The 20,906-nt window shown below is 50.7% G+C and overlaps 1 protein-coding gene across 8 annotated transcripts in view; it reads right to left on the reverse strand.

Annotated features, from left to right (window-relative positions):
* TIAM1 (TIAM Rac1 associated GEF 1) overlaps positions 1-20,906 on the reverse strand; it is a 149,922-nt gene that overhangs the window by 19,122 nt on the left and 109,894 nt on the right. For 6 of the 8 annotated variants that reach the window (XM_050979703.1, XM_050979701.1, XM_050979710.1 and 3 more), the window contains 5 exons: positions 20,170-20,295; positions 18,105-18,186; positions 13,948-14,034; positions 10,724-10,948; positions 2,980-3,083 (listed from right to left, as the gene is read on the reverse strand). In XM_050979703.1, coding sequence (XP_050835660.1) covers positions 2,980-3,083; positions 10,724-10,948; positions 13,948-14,034; positions 18,105-18,186; positions 20,170-20,295 — 624 coding nt within the window. The remainder of the gene's footprint in view (positions 1-2,979; positions 3,084-10,723; positions 10,949-13,947; positions 14,035-18,104; positions 18,187-20,169; positions 20,296-20,906) is intronic. The other 2 variants (XM_050979712.1, XM_050979698.1) reach the window with 1 other exon arrangement.

Below are 20,906 nucleotides of genomic sequence, written 5' to 3' on the forward strand. Positions count from 1 at the left end.
AGCACCCAGAGACAAGGGGCAGAACCCCCCAGACAATTCCAGCTCTGAGCACCCAGAGACAAGGGGCAGAACCCCCAGACAATTCCAGCTCTGAGCACCCAGAGACAAGGGGCAGAATCCAGCTCTGAGCACCCAGAGACAAGGGGCAGAACCCCCAGACAATTCCAGCTCTGAGCACCCAGAGACAAGGGGCAGAACCCCCCAGACAATTCCAGCTCTGAGCACCCAGAGACAAGGGGCAGAACCCCCAGACAATTCCAGCTCTGAGCACCCAGAGACAAGGGGCAGAACCCCCAGACAATTCCAGCTCTGAGCACCCAGAGACAAGGGGCAGAACCGCCCAGGCTGTGTCACAGCTGGGACAGACAGCCCTGGAAAAACCACGGAGAGCACTGGCTCCCTAGCAGCCACGTGCTGTGCTCGCTGCTCTGCCACAGCCTCCTCTGACAGAACACACTCTGCTCAGAGCATATGAAAATCCCACGTATTTACAGTCAGAAATCCCCAAATATCAACAAACACCTCCACCGAATAAAGAAATTTACAGTTAAAAATCACAAACTATCAACAAACACTTCCACTTACAGGAAAAGAAATTTACAGTTAAAAATTCCAAAACATCAACAAACGTCTCCAATTACTACAGAAGTTTACAGTTAAAAATCCCAAACTATCAAGAAACATCTCCACTGGCTAAAGAAGTAATTTACAGGAAAAAATCCTAAACTATCAAAAAAACATCTCCACTTACAAGAGTAGAAATTTACAGGTAAAAATCCTAAATTATTAAGAAACATCACCAATTACTGGAGAATAAATTTACAGTTTAAAATCCCAAAGTATCAACAAAAATCTCCATTTACTGGAGAAGAAATTTACAGTTAAAAATCACAAGCCATCAACAAACGCTTCCACTTGTTGGAGAAGAAACTTACAGGTAAAAATCACAAGGTATCAACAAACACCTCCACTGGCTAAAGAAGAAATTTACAGTTAAAAATTACCAAGTATCAACAAACACTTCCACTTGTAGAAGAAGAAATTTACAGGCAAAAATTACAAAGTATCTAGAAACACTTCCATTTACTAAAGGAGAAATTTACAAAAAAATCACAAACAATTACCAAACGCTTCCACTTACTACAAAATAAATTCACAGTTAAAAATTCCAAAGTATCAACAAACATCTCCACTTACAGGAGAGAAATTTACAGTTACAATTCCAAACTATCAACAAATATCTCCACTTACTGGAGAAGAAATTCAGTTAAAAATCCCAAAGTATCAACAAACATCTCCAATTACTAAAGGAGAAGTTTACAGTTAAAAACCCCCAACCTACCAACAAAGACTTCCACTTACTGGAAAAGGAATTCACAGTTAAAAATCCCAAAGTATCAACAAACATCTCCACTTACTGCAGAAGAAATTCACAGTTAAAAATTCCAAAGTATCAATAAACACCTCCACTTACAGGAGAAGAAATTTACAGTTAAAAATCCCAAACTACCAACAAACATGGCCCCTGACTGAAGAAGAAATTTACAGTCAAAAATCACAAACTATCAACAAATATCTCCACTTAGTGGAGAAGAAATTTACAATAAAAAATCCCAATGTATCAAGAAACATCTCCACTTAATGGAGAAAAATTCACAGTTAAAAATCACAAACTATCAACAAACATCTCCCCTTACTAAAGAAGAAGTTTAACTTTAAAAATCACAGAGTATCAACAACACACTTCCACTTAATGGAGAAGAAATTTACATTTAAAAATCCCAAAGTATCAAGAAACATCTCCACTTACTAGAGAAGAAATAACAGGTAAAAATGCCAAACTATCAACAAACATCTTCACTTACTGGAGAAGAAATTTACAGTTAAGAATCCCAAAGTCTCAACAAACATCTCCACTCACTAAAGAAGAAATTTACAGTTAAGAATCCCAAAGTCTCAACAAACATCTCCACTCACTAGAGAAGAAATTTACAGTTAAGAATCCCAAAGTCTCAACAAACACGGCCCCTGACTGAAGAAGGAATGTTGTGTACTTACAAGAAGAAGTTCCTCAATAAAACCTCGAAACAAAGTGTATTCCCCTTCCCTGTGAGCATTTCATGTTTCCCTTCCACTGTGTGGCTGTCAAGGACACAAGTCCAGGCTGGAGTGGCACAATGCATCAGGAAACAAGAGGCCAAGGTCTTTTCCTTCCTTTCTCTGCACTGGAGCAGCAAGGGACCAGCCAAGAGCTCACTGCAACTCAGCTCGGTTAAACAGGAGAGAAAACAGGCACGGAGGGGAAACACCCACAGACTGAGACCTAATTCTCATTACACAAATGCATCAGCTGTGGAGGAAAACAGCTGTAAGCTCTCAGCATCACCTATATCACAAACACCTCACAGCAATCAAGATAATCTCCTGGACCGTGCCTCAGAAGCCACCGATCATCACCTACTGTCACCACCAAGGCTGTGCAAAATCGATGGCAATTAGCAAGCCATTTGCACAAGCCCTTAGCTGTAACTGGAGAGTTTTCCTTCAGTTTGAGGTGAAGTGGCTGAGATTAGTTTGCAGTTAGACACCTGCATGGGAGCGATGCTACTGCTGTAAGGAAATACAGTTTAATTTACATTTGTCCTAAGCCTAGCAATCCAGAAAGAATAAGAAATCCTAATACTCCACGTGGTTTAGTGGAGCTGCTCTGGGGATGGAGGTGCTAAACCAGTTTACAAACTGTGGGGAACATGATCACAGGAACTGGAGAGAATGGGTGAGCCCACCCTGGGAAAAGGGCACGGATCTATGGATCTTGCTGAAGAGGCAGCAGGTGATTGTGCCTCCACCAAAGCCGTGCTTTGCTCCATCCAGGATCACCCAGAAACACCTTCACAGATCCCATCTGGGATCATCCACGGACACCTCCACAGTAAAAGCAGCATTTCCCCAGCAAAGGTGAAAACTGAACCTCCTCACCTTGCTCATCTTCTCGGCCTCGTCGGACGATTCCAGGTCCTGCGCCTCCGCCTCCTCCGGGGCCGCCTCGGCTGAGCTGTCGGGGTCACTGCACAGGGAGTGCCCTGCCAGAGCAACACAGGTGTGAAAACATGGCCAGAGCTCCCCAAAACCCCCAGGAAAACCTGCTGCAACCGTGGAGCCCCCATGGAACACCAACACCCAGAGGCAGGCAGTGACCTCCGAGGAGGGCTGGCAGCACAGGTGTAAAAACGAACAGGTTACAACCAGACATCGTTTCCCTGGCAACTACATATCCAGAGATAAGGCTAAAATGTCACATTGAAATCCTGACATCCAGCCTGCACTGCCTGGCTGGTGAGCAGTGCCAAGGACCTTTCCACCCCAGTGGTTTCACATGGAAACTGGGAGTGTGAGCTCTTGGTGCTGGCCAGCCTGCCCTGGCCCACGTGGGACATGGTGATTCCACTGCCTGCACTGCTGGCCTGACACACTCACTTGCTGAGGAAACAAACCCAGTTTTAGACCTTTCTGGGAGCCAGGACTAACGTTCAGCTGCTGTTCAGGCAAGCTTTTATACCCCATTATCAAAAATAAATTGCATGACTGTGCAAGATTTCCCACTTTGTTATGACCAGAGATAACCTGGAAAAGCCAGAGGTCAGAAATCTGGAAATTACTTCAGAACATATTCTGCACACTGGGATGAAGCCAAGTTGGGCACTGATGAAATGGAAAGGATATAAAAGGTATCTCAGAGCTCAGGCCCCTCTTCTGAAAAGGGAGGGCTTACCTTGGAAAAAGATGTGCCTAGAGGGACTGTTTGGCCACACAGAATCTATTTGAAGAAGTGTTTTTTCTCTAAGAAGTTCAGTTTTCTGAGCCTTGCCCAGATTTTATCAAATCTCGCTATCAGCTTTCTGCTCTCCCTATTAATGTGTGAAAAAGAATTTTCAAGGTGCCCATTTGAAAACCAGAGGAAATTAAGTGCTATTTGCCTTAATTTGTGTGAGGCAGAATGTGTTTTTTCACTGCAATTCATTTCCCCTCTCAAGCTGTGTGAAATGCACCTTGCAGCTGTTTCTCAGCCCAAACCAAGGTAATGATATTTGTTCACACTACTTTTAAGCCACCCCTTTTCCTTTTCCTGCATACCAGAGCCCCATTTAGCCCATTTCCTGCACTTCCAGCCAGCAGACAGGAACCTGTCACAGCACAGACACACAGCACGTGTGCTCAGGCTGTTCCTGATGTCTCTGGCCTGCAGGGAGCTGAGCAGGTTTATCTGCTGCTCGTTAAATGCAGCCAGAGCAATAAAGCCGCACGTTCCTGCCCGTGAAAAGCTCCCAGCTCCGGCCCACTTCTGTCAGCATCGTTCCATCACCTGCTTTTTGCCCTGGGGATCCTCATGTAGGAGAGGGAGCATGCTGCTTTCCTTCCTCCTGACCACTGCCATTCCCTGCCTTCATGGGACATGCAGGAATTAGAAGGGGAAATGCAAAAAAGCAGCAGGAAAGGGAGGACAAATCCCTATGTGTGGCCTCAGCAGAGAGGGAGGTCACAGGAGCCCCTCAGCAGTGTCACACCTGGGACAGGGGGACCAATGCCCATTAAACAACTCCACTTGTGGCCACAACCAGCACAATAGAAGGAAGTTTCCTGTCACTGGAGCAAGGGGCTGGGGCTTAAAGGTCTGGAGAATCATGGAAAGCTTCAGCACCAGCCCAGCACTTGGCTGCAATTTCCCACGACTGCTGCTTCCAGTTGTCAGGGCTGGTGTAACTCAAGGTTTTAATGAGAATTCCACAAGGTGTGGTACCTCCCCTAAAGCCTCCTTCTTGCTGCCAGCCCACAGATTTATTTATTACTATTTATATATTTATTTCAGCGCCATGGGAATAAAAATCCCGAGCTGAGCTCTGCCAGCTGCAGCACAAAGCTCCAAGTGTGCACCTTGCTCACACAAACTGCACCTCAGTGCCTGAGCTTCAAAAATAGCCCAATATCATCCATTTGGGCAGTTTAACAGCAGCTTCCCTAATCCCAGTGCTGCCAGGGAATGGCCCTGTTATGACAACAGAGTCATTAAGCCTCTCTAAAGAGGCTCTGTCATTAAATGCACCATTTCTGACAGTTTTTAGGGAATGGTGTCTGGGATTAATTTTTTTTTAAGGTGACATTTCACCTATAAATCCGCAGAAAAACGTGAGTATGTCCTTTTTTCTTCCTTGCAGAGGAATTCTGGTAGGCTCTGAACCACTGAGCTATGAAAGGAGCACGTGCCCTGGGATGCTGGGGATGGGGTTCATTTCCATGGGGAAATGGGGAAGGAGGGAATCATTTCCACGGGGAAATCAGGAACACCAGCCTTGCCTCCTGTGCAGGACCAGAGGCCGCCAGAGGGCGAGGCAGCGCCGCAGCAATTTGGGGATGAAAAATGGAATTTTATCCCAAAGCCCTCCGGTGGCTGCTGCAGGAAGTGCTCCGGAATTGTCACATCAAGAACAAGAACAGCGCTGCAGTTAAGTCTGAAATCAGCCCCGGGAAAATAACCCTGAAGAAATGAGGGTCACTGCTGGCCCCAGCTGGTTCTGAAACCCAAATTAGTCAGCCCAAGGGGGGCTGTGATGGACGAGGATGGAATAAGAACCAGTGGCTGTTCTTACAGTGCACAGAAGCTTGTTTGAGTTTCACAGCACAGATTTAGCCTGTGTGTTAATAACTGCGGCCTCTGGCTGCTCTCTGAGCCACGAAACAACAAACTCCCTAAAACACCCACCTGTTCCTATCCAGGAGACTGAAACACCCATTCCAAGCAGGGGGGCACTTTCTTTTCCAGCCTTTATCCATTCTGCATGATGATTTACGTGCTTCACATTACCCCCCATGCTAAAGGTCTCCAAAATCCAGGCGCAGGCTAAGCCTAGACCCCAGAGACTCTGCCTGACACTGAAAGGAGGGAGGGAAACAAACAAATCTGGGTACAACTCCCATTCCCAATCCCCTTCCAAGAGCAAATACCTTCCTGATGGTCTGGGGAGATCCAAGGCTGTGCTCCCAGCTTCCAGCTCTCCTTCCCTGCACCCAGGGGAGCAGAGTACTCCTCGTGGGGAGGGCAGGCAGACCCCACTGATCCTTTTAGGCAATCAGGAAAACCTGCTGTGGGGCTGCAGACACAACCAGAGCTCATCCTCCTCAGCCAAATGTGTGCAGCTGTGTTACAGGAGAGAGCCCAGAGCCAGGAACAGCAGTGACAGATGAAAGGAACAAAACCTGTGGCTCTGCAAGGCACTGCAGCTCCATGGGGAAAGCACCCACGGAGCCCAGGCTGGCAGGTCTCACATCCATCAGAGATACAGAGCCCAAGGTCACTTCCAGAACAAGCTGCTAAGCAAACACAGGGAAGTAACCACGGCCACAGAGCTGGTTTGCACCTCCAGCCCCAAGCTCAGCACGTGCAAGGCAGCTCCAGATGATGGAAGAGCTGTGAGAGATGTCAGATTTGACAGGGGCTCTGGCAGACACTGCAGGGAGGTCAGCTCCCAGAAACACAGCCCTGCTTGGCTCCTCTGAGCCTCCCATGGAACAGCAAGGCACCAGGAAAGCTTCCTCAAAAAAAAAAAAAGAAAATAAACCAACCAACTAACACATATCTTTGATATTTTGAAAATACACAATATCATTTACCTCACACAAAAAATAAAACCTGCCCTTTGCTGCCTCACAGCTGAAGGAGGATTGCTAGGGAAGAAGAACATCCAGCATGACCCCAGTGCTGGATTCCTGGAGAAGGGATGTGCCCACAGGTGCTGTGTGTGTCTGCTGGCACTGCCACCCTGTGCCCACAGGGCTGTGTGTGCCTGCTGGCACTGCCACCCTGTGCCCACAGGTGCTGTGTGTGCCTGCTGGCACTGCCACCCTGTGCCCACAGTGCTGTGTGTGCCTGCTGGCACTGTCACCCTGTGCCCACAGGTGCTGTGTTTGCCTGCTGGCACTGCCACCCTGTGCCCACAGGGGCTGTGTGTGCCTGCTGGCACTGTCACCCTGTGCCCACAGGTGCTGGGTGTGCCTGCTGGCACTGCCACCCTGTGCCCACAGGTGCTGTGTGTCTCTGCTGGCACTGCCACCCTGTGCCCACAGTGCTGGGTGTGCCTGCTGGCACTGCCACCCTGTGCCCACAGGGGCTGTGTGTGCCTGCTGGCACTGCCACCCTGTGCCCACAGTGCTGTGTGTGCCTGCTGGCACTGCCACCCTGTGCCCACAGGGGCTGTGTGTCTCTGCTGGCACTGGCACCCTGTGCCCACAGGGGCTGTGTTTGCCTGCTGGCACTGCCACCCTGTGCCCACAGGTGCTGTGTGTCTCTGCTGGCACTGGCACCCTGTGCCCACAGGTGCTGTGTGTCTCTGCTGGCACTGCCACCCTGTGCCCACAGGTGCTGTGTTTGCCTGCTGGCACTGCCACCCTGTGCCCACAGTGCTGTGTGTGCCTGCTGGCACTGGCACCCTGTGCCCAACAGGGGCTGGGTGTGCCTGCTGGCACTGTCACCCTGTGCCCACAGTGCTGTGTGTGCCTGCTGGCACTGCCACCCTGTGCCCACAGGGGCTGTGTGTGCCTGCTGGCACTGCCACCCTGTGCCCACAGGGGCTGTGTGTGCCTGCTGGCACTGCCACCCTGTGCCCACAGTGGCTGTGTGTGCCTGCTGGCACTGCCACCCTGTGCCCACAGGGGCTGTGTGTGCCTGCTGGCACTGCCACCCTGTGCCCACAGTGCTGTGTGTGCCTGCTGGCACTGCCACCCTGTGCCCACAGTGCTGGGTGTGCCTGCTGGCACTGCCACCCTGTGCCCACAGGGGCTGTGTGTGCCTGCTGGCACTGCCACCCTGTGCCCACAGTGCTGGGTGTGCCTGCAGACTGAACCTGTGTCCCAGAAATACAAAAGCACCCAGCAGAAAGCAGGGAGCTGATCTGCCTGGCCAGCCAGGCTGCCTGCAACCAACAAGGACACAAATAAATAGGTCAGTGGGTATTTCATACCTGACTGCCCTCTCCAAGGAGCTGTGGAGCCAGAACACAAATCCAAGATGAACAAAAATCCAAGGTAATAAAAAAAAATCCACAATGCCCCCAATACAAGCAGAGACCCCTTTGTAAATGTCACGTAGGTAATGGATCCCTGAGAAAGCCCAGGAGCAGAAAAAGAAAGGCTTCAATAAAACAGAGGGAAATGGCTGGGGAAGATCAGCTGCCTCCCAGTCACACACTTGGGTGCAGAGCCTTGATTTCACTCCCACCTCGGGCTGAGCCATCCCCAATTATTTCATGTGGCAGCCACAGAAGCTGCCAGGGACACTTGCACTCCTCCTGCTGGCTGCAAGAACCCTTCCCCTCCTTCTGGGGAGGAACAGATCCCAGCCCAATGCTCCAGAGGAATGGGAGAGCTCTGTGTGAGCACAGAAATCCCAGCTCCCCCCCTCTGCTCCCAGGGCACATCCCCTCAGGGAGAAGCTGAGGCCCCAGCACTCAGGGTTTCAGTGACAACCACAGGCAAAGACAGGAGGAGCTGTGAGAAGCTGCTGCTGAGCAGCAAACAGGGGCATCTTGTGGCCAGCCGTGAAAATGTCCAACACTACCTCGATTTTCCAGCACAAAAGCCTGACTGGGAAGGCTCCCATGAAAATTAAAAGGGGAAAATTTCAGGAAAAGGTTGAATTGTAACTGCCTGTGTAGCTGTAGTCCACATGTTACACGAGGTTGCCTTTAGCAGTCCCCTCAGAAGGATTTGCCATAAGCTGTGTGGAAACTTTCCTTGCTCCCTCTTTTCCACTTGCTGTGAATATCACACTCCCCAAAGCCAATCTCAGGACAGTTTTGATTACCTAGAAACTCCTTTGTTCTTAATCCCACTGATTTTTCCTCTATTTTAAATGATTCCAAAAGACTGAAGCAAGAGGTACAACCAGTGTCCTCTGCTGTTGTCACATCTAGAGGAGCAGGTAGAAATTAGGGAATCAAACTTGTGGCAAACAATTCCCAGTTGCTATAGGTTAATTAATCCTCTGCCAGCTGGGCAGTGTGATGAGCAGGAGGGTCCCTCCCTGTGGCACTGTGCTCTGGGGTCACCTGCACATGCCAACCCCTAAATTTTGGTGGTTTAAAACATCCCTGTGAGTTATTTGTGCATCTCACCAAACACACAGGGCCCCTGTGCTCCTGGCTGACCCCAGAGGGGGTCAACCACAGAGCCACAGAATCTCCTGAGCTGGAAGGGCCCCACCAGGACCATCCAGCCCAACCCTGCCCTGCACATTCACCCCAAATCCCACTGAGCATCCCTGGAGCTCTGTGGGGCCGTGCCCATGCCCTGGGGAGCCTGGGCAGTGCCCAGCACCCTCCAATATCCAACACAAACCTCCCTGGCACAGCTCCAGCCCTTGGAGCAGAGATTGGAGCTGCCCCTCTGGAGGAAGCTTCTCTCAGCCTCCTCTCCTCCAGCTGGACATTCCAAGTGCCCTCAGCTGCTCCCTGTGTGCCCCCTCCAGAGCCTTCACCACCCTCCTGTCCCTCCTTTGGGCACTCTCCAGCAGCTTGAGACCTTTTTTCTGTTGTGGTGTCCCAAACTGCCCACAGAATGCTTTAACTCTTCCTCCCCTTGCCACCCGTGGATCCTGTGGGCAAGTGCAGAAGGGAGCACTTGGTTCTGTGACTGTCCTGGGCCCAGCCCCAGGATGTGCAGTGCCTGTGCTGATGACACAGGTGTCACAGGCTGATGGCACAGCCATCCTTTCCCCTCACTCCTGCCCTGTCCCTCCACTCACTCTGCCTGGCTGCAGCTGCCAGGGAGAAAATAATTTATATTTACAGTGGGTGCAGGCAGATAGAGAGCAGGTAAAGAAAGGAAAGGTAACACCCTGAGGACAGAAGTCTGAGTGCCTGCTGCCAATCCCAATAGCAATAATGGCCATCAAACACAAACTCACATTGCTGTGTGCCTGGCTGCCCACCCAGTCAGGACTTTAGTCCAGCACATCAGGCACAGAGCCAGACACTGACCCTGGCACCTGTTTCTCTGACAGGGAGAAAGCCAGACAGCCTTCCCAAGAGCTGGGAGCCTGGTAACTTTTACACACTGCTGTCACTGTCACATTTCCTGAAAAATCCCCTTGCCCAGGATTCTTCTCCTGGGAAGCTGAGAAGCCTCAGAGAAAAATGAAAACAATATTATCTAATTTGCTTCTCCTGGGTTTTGCTGCTTTGGAATGTGCTTTGGAGATTGTTTACCAACTGATCATTGTTTCATTGGTAAAATAATTCCCAGCAGAAACCTGGGAATCATTTTGACTTTTGGCCAATCAGGGGCCAAGCTGTGTTGGACTCTGGAGAGAGTCACAAGTTTTCATTAGTATCCTTCTAGCCTTCTGTCTGTATCTTTACTGTATCCTTCAATGTGGTTTAGGATAGTTTTAGTACAGCATTCTTTAATACAATATAGATCATAAAACAATAAATTAGCCTTCTAAGAACACAGAGTGGGATTGATCATTCCTTCCTTCCTTTGTTGGGGGACTGGGAACATACACCACCCTGCAGGTAAGCCCAGCATGGTGCTGCTATTTCCCAGATCTTTGCTGGGTAAGGGGTGTCCCTGTGAGCCCCGTGCCCAGCTCAGGCTGTGGCTGCCCTCCCTGCCTCCCTCCCTGCCAGCAGGGAATGTGCCCTCAGGAGCGGTTTGGGTGCTGCCCCCGTACCTTGGCTGCCCCCAGGGAAGGGCAGGGCGCTGTCCCCAGGCTCGGGGGGGTTCTCTGGGCGCCGTGGGGGCGGCTGGCTCAGCCTCTGGGCCTCCTCTGGCTCGGGGTGGGTGCGCACGGTGAGGCACAGCGAGGGCTGCGCCAGGGCGTCCTTCAGCAGCGCCGAGTCCAGCTCCTCAGCCGCTCTCTGGTTGATCTCCAGCACCTCATCCCCAGCCTTCAGGCCTGTGACACAGAGAAACGGGTCAGGCCTGCACAGCAGGGCTCCCCACAGACATCAGGGAGCTCTCGTGGGTGTTTGGGGCTAGACGTGATTATCAGTGCCTGCAATGGCACTGGGATGGGGTGGACCTGGTGAGATCTGCTGTCTGGCTGCTCCTCCAGTGCCACCCCAAGAGCAGAGTGCCCAGCAAGTCCCTTGTCCTGGACTGCCAAGCACATTGTGTTCTATTTGCCTTTTTTTTTCCCACACCTGCTGCTAACAGGCTATTGACTGTCACTGCCTGGCTGATAAGAACTACAGCATCCCATTGGGAGATGTGAGCCCAGGGGGAGGAGCCAAGCATTCCTACCCAGATATAATCTGGAGGTTCTGAAATACAGCACAGCTTCTCCACTGGATTTCCCAGAGGAGCAGCAGCTGCCTCTTCTTCCCCTGGACTTCCAGAGGCAGAGTGCACCTTTCTCCAGGATCCCTGCTCCAGCAGAACCACCCCTGACACTGCAGGAGGGCTGCAGCCACAATTCCAATGGCACTGCTGCCAGCACCCTGACCCACAGGGTGTCAGGGTGTGTCCTGACTCTGGCAGTGTTATTTTAGTTTATTGCACTGTTCATTTTATCTTTCTATTTTCTTCCCTAGTAAAGAACTGTTATTCCTGCTCCCATTTTTTTTGCCTGAGAGCCCCTTAATTTAAAATTTATAGCATTTCAGAGGGGGTTTACATTTTCCATTTCAGGGGAGGCTCCTGCCTTCCTTAGCAGACACCAAGACATCCCTCACAAGGTGCCAGCAGCAACTGATCCCCTTTTCCTCACGGCACAGCTGCTGTGCACACTGCACCCTACAACACAGCCACCCTTCCTGAACTCCATGGCAGCACAGGGCAGCTCAGGAGGCAGATCTGAGCCCTGCTCAGCTAGTCCTGGCTTTTCTGCCGGCCTGCTTCCAGCAGTTATTTATAGCAGCAGCGCCCCAGGAGAAGGGGATGAGCAGGGAAGCAGCTGACTCCCCGGGATGCTGAGAGCAGCGTGCAGCCCTGCCAGGCGACACGGCAGTCCTGACCTTCCCCGAGGTGACACGGCAGTACTGACCTTCCCCACGGCCAGCTGGGCCCTCCCTGAGCAGCAACAGCGAGCTGCAGAGGGGTTTAATCCCAAAATTAATCCCAAATAACCCCTGGGGCAGGCAGGCAGCAGCACAGCAGGGAACAGCAGTGCCAGAGCCCTGGCTGCTGGACCATCCCCATCTGCACCCTTGCCTTTACAGGGAGGACAGCTGGAATTCAGAGGACAGGGGTGACCATCCCTGCCATGTGCTGGCACCCTGAAAGCCTGGATGAACCTGAAAACGTGGATGAACCCTCCAGGAGACAAAGTCCTGCCCCACACTGGAGGAGGGAGCCTTCTTAGGAAAACGGAGATCTCCCTAAATGCATGTAATTGTGCCCAGAAACTCCAGTGTGGTGTGCAGTTACAGGGAGAATCAAATGCACTAGATAGAGTAGCTACAAAGTAAATGGGCTGTAAAATCATAGCTGAAAGAAGGACAAAACAAGGCAAGTCAAGCATTTCGCATTATTTAATTCATTCTACTTAGTGATTCTGTGGTGTTATAGTAGCACACTAATAGGCCTGCAACCATAAACACTGGATCTGGGGCTCCATTTACTCTTTGCAGCCTTTGTTTTGGATCGTTTGGGATAAAGCCTCATGTCTATCTCAGTGCAAGGAGCTCTCATTCCAATAAGGAATGCCTGCCCTGCTAAGGCAGCCCAACAGAAGAAACAAAAGGATAAATCACAAAAATTACCCAGAGAAAATAAAGTCTTCTAATTGGAGGAAAGATTGAAAATGAAATGCAGCATCTCATCTGATGGAGAGCAGTCAAACCCAGGCAATGCATGTAAATAACGGGAGGCACAGAGAGTTTTCCTGCCTTCCTGCTGCTGCCCCAGGGAATCTTGTCCCAGTACCCTGCCGACTGCTCCATCCAGAAGTGCCCTTCCAGGTCAGCCCTGAGCAGACACACATCATCCCTGAGCTGTTCCCAGTGCCTGTGCTTGCACTGCAGCCCCGCAGGAGGCACTCTGTGCTCACACATCCATCCAAACTGCTCTGCCAGCAGGCACCAAAAATACCAAAAGCAAGCCAGGGAAGCGCTGATGAAACCCCCACCCACCCTCACCTAACACTCTGCCCCACACAGGAGCCCACAGGGTGTCACCTCCCTGTGGCAGCCTGGCAAGGAGCCCCTCCCAGCCTCTGCCCAGGGCTTTTGGCAGGACACCCCTCCTGTTAACCAGGGAATGCTGTGGGGCTGAGGGACAGGTCAGAGCAAGAGTCTTTCCATGTTTAACACACACCTAAGTGGGTTTCTGAAGCTGGGGTGGACCTCCAATCTGTCCCCATTCCCTGACCACTGTTCCTGCCTCCACTGTGCCCCTTTGGCCACTCATTCCCAGCCCCACCAGCCCAGGTCACAGAACTGCCAGGGCATTTTCCATCAGCTGGGCTGGCTCAGCACAGTGCCAGGGTCAGCACCAGCCTGGGGACAGCAACCTTTGGAACAGCTTCTGGCAAGGGCCAGCTGCTGAATAAGCTCTGCAAGGCCACAGAAACCCTCACCAAGAGAGCTCTGAAGGTGCTTCTGAGGGCTCTGCACACACCAGTGGTTATGAGAGATGAGATTCTTGTCAGCCCTCATGGTCCCCATGCTCTAGTGCAGAATGTGGGTGGGTTCCAGCTGCCCAGCTCCCTGGCAGGGGATGGGAAATGCAGTGGCCTCAGCTTGGGGAAGCTGCACTAAAGCAGACCCTGCTCTGCCTTGGGAGCAGCCAGCAGCCTGGCTATCCCTGCTGCCTTCTGCCCCGGGTGCTGCCACGCTTCCTGCAAAGGCTGGGAGCACAACCAGAGGCAGCAACCCCAGGCACAGGGGGCACTGAGCCCCTTCCCCTGTATTTGTGTGGCAGGCACTGAGCTGGGAGGGTCTGGGGGTGTTTTACCTTTCTTGAAAGCCAGGCCTGTGTCCTTGACGCCGTTCACGTAGAGCCGGCGAATCCCCTCCTCTTCCACCGAGGACAGAGAGAAACCTGGGGAGACACCAGGAGTGCTCAGAGGAAGGCAGGGAACCCTCCAGGCTGTCCCAGCCACTGCCCTGCAGCCAAGGCTGGGCTGGCCCTGCCGTGGGCAGGCAGGAATCCCTCCCCTCTCCCTCCCCTCAAACCTTTACAAACACAACAGCAAAGTTCAGCGAGGAAAGGGGCTCTAACAAAATCCTGAGCTGAATTTCTGAGTGCACATACCAATTATATGCAGACACATTAGAGGACACCACAGCTGCAAAGCCTTGGAACAGACCCCTGGTTCTCTTGCCATCAAAGGTCACTCCAGGAGGGTTTGCTGCTTGCAGACCAAAGCTGCACAGAGCCGTGGTTTGGGACAAACACTGGGAATAAAAGAGCCACGGCTGATGTGTCACCCCAAACTGAGGCAGGGCACAAAACCTCCTGCTAGAACAGAGTGCTGACCTCTGCTTTTTGAGATTCATATCTGTAGAAATGCCCCTTGCGCTGGCACAGCCTGTCACTTGCCAAGGCTCAGCTTGGCACACGTTTCCTGCTCACCAGGGAGCTGCAGAGCAGTCCTGGAGTGGAAGTGCTGACACTGCCCCATTCTAAACAGTGCAAATGGGACTGTCAGCTTTGGGCTGGGGGGTTTTCCTGCCATTTGTGGGTGACACAGTAAGATAACAGCTCACGGAAATACAACTGCCAAGCTAAATGCAGGTTGTTTATTTACTGTGGAGTTATCTAAAGCAGAACATTTGCCTTTCTGAAACTTCATTACTCCCTAAATGAGTGCAGGCAACCATTTGCTCTCTCCTCGTAGAGACCAGAAAAACATTTACAAACCTCTGGGGGGAGTCGTTTGTTTTGACATGGAATCAGCCACCAGCCAGGCAGTGCAGATGTGCTGGGAGCCTATCCTGACTTTGGGACTCCTTTCAAGCTGATCCTTATGGCTGAGAGTTATTTTTTCATCCACGATTTAAAAATAAAATACAATTTAAAAAGAAGAGGAAGAAAAGAGGGGGAAGAACGTGGCAGCTCAGAAGTGAGAAGCATATGGCCTTTCATGACTTACTGAGCTACTTGGAACCTGCATGCGAGCTACTGGGGCTGAATCAAGTGAAATTTGTGACGCTCACTCCACACACCAGCTTTGGCAGAGAGAAGAACCCTCAACTAAAAGAGCAGCTGTAAAACAGAGTAGTTATTGGCTGTCATCACCACAAAGCCTACCTGGAAAGCCCTGGAAAAACAGCAGAGTGTGCCCAAGGCTGCAGTTTGAGTCAGCACAAAGCATCGGTTCCTAAGAGCCCTTTTAAACTGAACTTTTGGTTTGGGCCAAACTCCACACATTAAAACCAGGCTGAGGGGCAGCTCAGGCTCTCCCTGGGAGGAGATCAGCGTGCCCAAGCAGCCCCAGGCTCCATCTCTCCTACAAGGAAAGGCTGGGCCTGGGGAAGAGCAGCTTTGGGAATGCAGCTTTCCTGAAGGGAGCCCACAGGAAGGATGGAGAGAGACTCATGACAGGGCCTGGAGTGACAGGACGAGGGGGAATGCCTTCAAACTGAAAGAGAGCAGGTCTAGATGGGATTTTGGGAAGGAATCCCCTGTTAGGGTGGGCAGGCCCTGGCACAGGTGCCCAGAGCAGCTGGGGCTGCCCCTGGATCCCTGGCAGTGCCCAAGGCCAGGCTGGACACTGGGGCTGGGAGCACCCTGGGATAGTGGGAGGTGTGCTTTAAAGTCCCTTCCAACCCAGATGAGCTTTAAGGTCCCTTCCAACCCACAGAATTCTGGGATTCTATGATTCCTCCATGAGAAGACCTCTGCCTCCTTCAATCCATCAGGCCTGAATGCACACGTGGCTGCCTCTGAATTCATCTTTCAGCCATAGCCATAAATCCTGCAGTTATTCCTGGCAGAAAGGGCACAAGGAGCAATCACACAGGTTGTCATCAGCTTTAAGAGATGAGAGATGGGCAGCTGGCAAGAGGCTGAAGTGGTAACCTCACACACACAGTTAACCCCTGCACAGACAGAATGTGACCCTGCCCTGCTGGATCTCCACAGCTGTGACAGGGGCTGGACTGGAGTGCCAGTGCTTTCCCTGCCATGCACTCAGGTGACAAGCACCTCAGGCCAGTGCCTGTGCAGTCTGCACACACATGGGGACAGCAGGGATGTGCAGCTCCCTCTGGCTGCCTTCCACAGGGGCTCCACACGAGAGGGGAAGGGCAGGAGTGGGTGGAAGCCACAGTGATTGCATAAGCTGGCACTGCTGCCAAAAACATTACCATCAAACTGTGCATGGGCTCTGAAACACAGGTGGGAAGAGATGGGTGCTGACCCAGGCAGAGCCTCCTCTCTCCACTGCAAAGCTCTGATGGCAGGAGAACAAAAATCTCTGAGTGCACGTGGCCTTGAACAAACCCACCTTCAGATAATCCCCTCAGCCCCCTGCCATTCCCAGCTGCTGGTGAACATGCCAGCACTCCCTGAGCTGGAATCCAAGGATTCTCACTGATTTCTGCCCTCACTACCCTGGCAGAGAGAAAGGAGTGGCAGCCAAAGAGGGGAGAAGATCTGTGCCCAGGCATCAGCAAAGCATCCCACGAGAGATCCCACTGTGGCCAGACCCTCCAGGAGTGCTCTTACCACCACAGACACACTGCTGGGAGCAGAAACAGCAGAGTGCTCCCAGGTGAGCTCTCCCTGAGATGTGGTGGTGGAATGAGGTGAGCTTTGAGGCCCTGTCCAGCCCCAACTGCTCCAGGACTGTGTGAGTTCAGCACACACTCCTCACTGGATGAGCACACATAGGGACCACAGAAATCCTTCTGCCAAAGAGAGGCAAACCACATTTGGCTATTTTCCCTCAATGAGAGAAGAGTCAGCTCTTTTGGGGTGCTTTCAGCATTCCCTGCTGCAGGGTCAGAGCACTGCACAGCTCCATCCTACACCTCACACAGCTGATCTCATCTCACAGGACACCACCGTGCATCTCACTTTTTATTTTCCATTTATCCCTTAGAAAAAAAAGAAGAAAATCAAATACACAGGAAATGCTATGAGAGCCCCAACTGTTCATAAATATGAACCCTGAACCATCACTGGGCTGATGAAAATTTCTTTCTTAGGCCTGAAATATTCAAGCCCCAGTCAGCCCCAGTGCTTTGCAGCAGAGCTCAATATTCCAATGGCCTGCAGCTGTAGAACGAGCACTTTGGGGATTCAGAATTATTCTAGTCATTAAAGCAGAATATTTAGATAAACAGCAAAAAGATGCAGATTGGCTTCCTGTGGGGGAGGTTGCACAGATAACTCTAACATACACTCCACAATTGTAATTGCCAGGCCAAGGGGCACGCTCACCAGGCTGGGGGGCTGTAACCTGAAATACCTGAAAGCTGACAAGTGTGAGCTGCACAGAGCTGGGAGATTCTGCTGAAATTACTCAGGGAGGCCCTCCCCTGCTGGGTGTTTCACACATGTGTCAGGCCCTGGCTCAGGTGGGACATCCTCGAGGGCTGGAGCATCCCTGGGACCCCCTTGAGCCCTGGAGCCTCAGGAAGGATGGGGCAGGCAGGAACCCACCTTGGGTGCCCCTGGCAGGTGAGAAGAAGCCAAAGAGCCTCTCTGGAGCTGCCTGGCCACAGCACTCAGACACCTCGTGCCCCCCAAGGAGGGGGCAAGGAGGAAGGAGCGAGGAGTGGGACGAGGAGGAAGAGTGGAGCTGCAGGGCCCTGCAGGCTGTGGGCAGTGTGGCAGCCCCAGCACAGCCCCCAGCAGGGCCCTGAGGGCTCCTGTGAGATGTGGCAGCTGGCAGAGGATGCTGCTCCCACCCACAGCCTCCGTGGGTGGCTCTGGGAGGAACCACAGCAAGCAGCAAACACGGATCCTGCTGCACATCCCGCAGCTCCAGGAGAGCCACGTGCAGAGCTGCCCTCCTGCAGGGCAGGTGAGTGCTGCTGGGGGTGGCTCAGCAATCACAAGTGCTTTTCTAAGAGACCTTTCAGGTACATCAGTAAACAGCAGGCGAGAACCTGCTAGAACTGACTGGGAGGAACAGCAAAACAAGGCAGGGAGGAACTCACCATAAATATCAGAGGATGCATCAGACTTCTCCATCTGAATGTGCTGGGTAATTTTCTGACAGATTTCTATTTCCTTGTACAGCTGAAGAGAGGGGAAAAAAACAAACACAAAAATATGTTACTGTGGGAGGACACATCGATTGTAATGGTTTGGAACAGATTTTTGGGTTTTAATTACAGGCAGAGGAGAGGGACTGTGGTCATTATTTATCAAACAGTTTCTCTCCACCTGTGGGAGAGGCATTAGCAGTGTCACTCAGCTCTGCTGTTGGAACACAGTTAGAGAGGAGGAAGCAGTGTTTTCCCACCCCCACCACAAAACAGAGCATGCATCTATTCCCTCAGTCAATACCATCTTGAGTGCATGAGGAACACAGCTTCTGTTCCTGTTTTCCTCATTTACAGGTAGCAATAGCTCAATGCTTTATCTTACTTTAATGAAGACATTGCAGAAATCCAATTATTCAACAGCATTCAAATCACAAGGACTGATTTTGTTTCTTAAATACATCTCTTCATTATCAGACTATCAGACTTGCTATACCTCAGCCTGACATTTCACCTTTAACACCCTGATGTTTATTTGTACCAAGGAAAGCCCCCGAGTGTTTGAAATGGTCATTAACATCCTTCCCGGGGGACCAGCACAAATTCACACCTAGGCAATAGCCCAGAATCCCTCCATGCAGCTGCAAACCCCTCTGCCTTTCAGCACTGGAGTAACAAACCAGCCTTTGTCTTCGGAAACAATCATAGCCCCAGGTGAAGAGAGCCCACAGGTGAATACTGATTCTGTTTACACGCTGCTGTGAGCGTGTAAAAACGCAATTTGCAATAATTAACATTTTGAAACTCAGTGTTTGGACTGCAGTACTAAACTATTCCTTCAGAAAAGAAGAGGACCTCGTTTGTTAAAGGTTTCCCTGATAAAAATGCAATTTTATCTCCTGCTTCTATCAGCACTGCAAAAATCAGTGTTATAGAATAGTTACAGAATGGAATAGACTATGGAAGCAACTCCATATTCTCCCAAACAAGCCCAGACGAGAAGCAAACAAAGCTTTTTGATTGAATATCCCCACATCAGACACCATCCTGCAGCACCCATCTCTACCATTCCCTGCACAGTCCCACTGACAGAGTTTTGTGTTAATTACAGCTTTTCTGAATAACCAGCAAGTGATAACTCTGTCAATCCTACACCCTCTCAACACAAGACAAGTCCCCAAAGTCCTTCCAGACAGCCACAGCTAAAAGCTGTCTTCTCTGAGCTTTCATTTTCCCCAACTCTATCACACTTCCAGTCCTAGCACTCCTCTAGCACTTTCTCACTATTTTTTGTTGTTGTTGTTGTTGTTGACAGCATGAATGGAAAACCCCAGAAGTCTTTTGCTAAACGAGCACAAGCCTCCATAACTAGCAAAGTTTTACTTTTTATAAGTAAACCAGCCACCAATGAGAAGGACCTTGAAAAGGTTTACAGCATGCCTGTGTAGAATCACAGAGTTAAAGCATGACATTAATCCTGTTTGGCCTTTTTTTTTAATCTCTCATGGCAGAATTCCTTTGAAGTCTGCTTTGGAGATGAACGAGATGAAAACAGCCAGCTGAGGCAATTAAGGAAGTATATTCTCACACAGAACTCCAGACCTTCCTGACCTCAATCCTTACCTTACCATCAGGAAAAAACCCCACAAAACACCCAACAACTTGTGTATTTTCCCCCTCTTTAAAACTCAGACAGTGTGCTGTCTGTAAAACCCCCATGTGTCTGTAAAACCTCCATGGACAACATGAACAACAGGAAAAGACATCTTGGAGGGAAGTTCAGCTTCAATGTACCTTAGAGTGACTTTGACACTGCCTGTGGCTGTCCCTCCTCTCTCCCCAGACACATCCACACACAAATGTGAGCTAAACACCAACACAGGATGAAAGGTTTGGAGAGATCCCTTTGCTGAAGGCCAATTTGCTATGGTCTGCAAAGCACCATAATTGCAAAGTGAAAAGCATAACTCTGCTCCAGAGCTCAGATAAACACTAATTAACAGCAGTGTCATCTCACCAGCCCAGTGGGCAGCATTACCAGCTCATAGATCTCCTCCTCTGGCTTTGGCACGTAGAACTGCATCTGGTTCTCCAGCAGGAACTTCAGGCGCAGGTAGTGAGCAGAGCAGTCCAGCTGGTGTGTCTGCAAGAGAAGGGAGCCTTCAGAAAAGCACCATTCCCCTCATCTCTGACCCTCACAGCAGCCTGAAACCTCCTGCCTGAAAGCTGAGCAAAGCTGGCCCTCCTGCTCTCCCCCAGGATTACGATCTGTGCACCCACCAACGCTGGCCTGGCATTCTGCTCCCTCCCAAGCCATCCCAGAAATAAGCCCAGGCTGGAACACAAACCTCAGAGAGCATGCTTCTGGATGAAAAGATACCTAACTAAATGTTCTGCTAACAGAACATGGAGCAGGAGAGGTGGTCTCTCTTTGGTCTGGGTTTTTTTAGCATCTTCATAATTTAGCACACAAATATGAAGTGGCAGATTTCAAGCAAGGTTAATAAACACAAAAAATCTGTCTGTCCTCTAAATTCCAAGCAGCTCAGGTTACACTGGCTGGAAGAAGCCAAGAGTTGCATCCTGGACTGCATCCCAGTGGAAGCAGGTCACACCATTTTAATGAATTAGTTATAATTAGCTGAGGATACAGCATTTGGTCTGGGAGATGTTAATGACCTTTTCTCAGCATGATTAATAAGGTTGATTTAAGCAGAGGTTAATGCAGTGTGTAATCAAAACACATTACAAGTA

The sequence above is a fragment of the Serinus canaria genome, chromosome 1 (assembly GCF_022539315.1).
Source record: "Serinus canaria isolate serCan28SL12 chromosome 1, serCan2020, whole genome shotgun sequence".
In the NCBI taxonomy this organism is placed as follows: Eukaryota; Metazoa; Chordata; class Aves; order Passeriformes; family Fringillidae; genus Serinus; species Serinus canaria.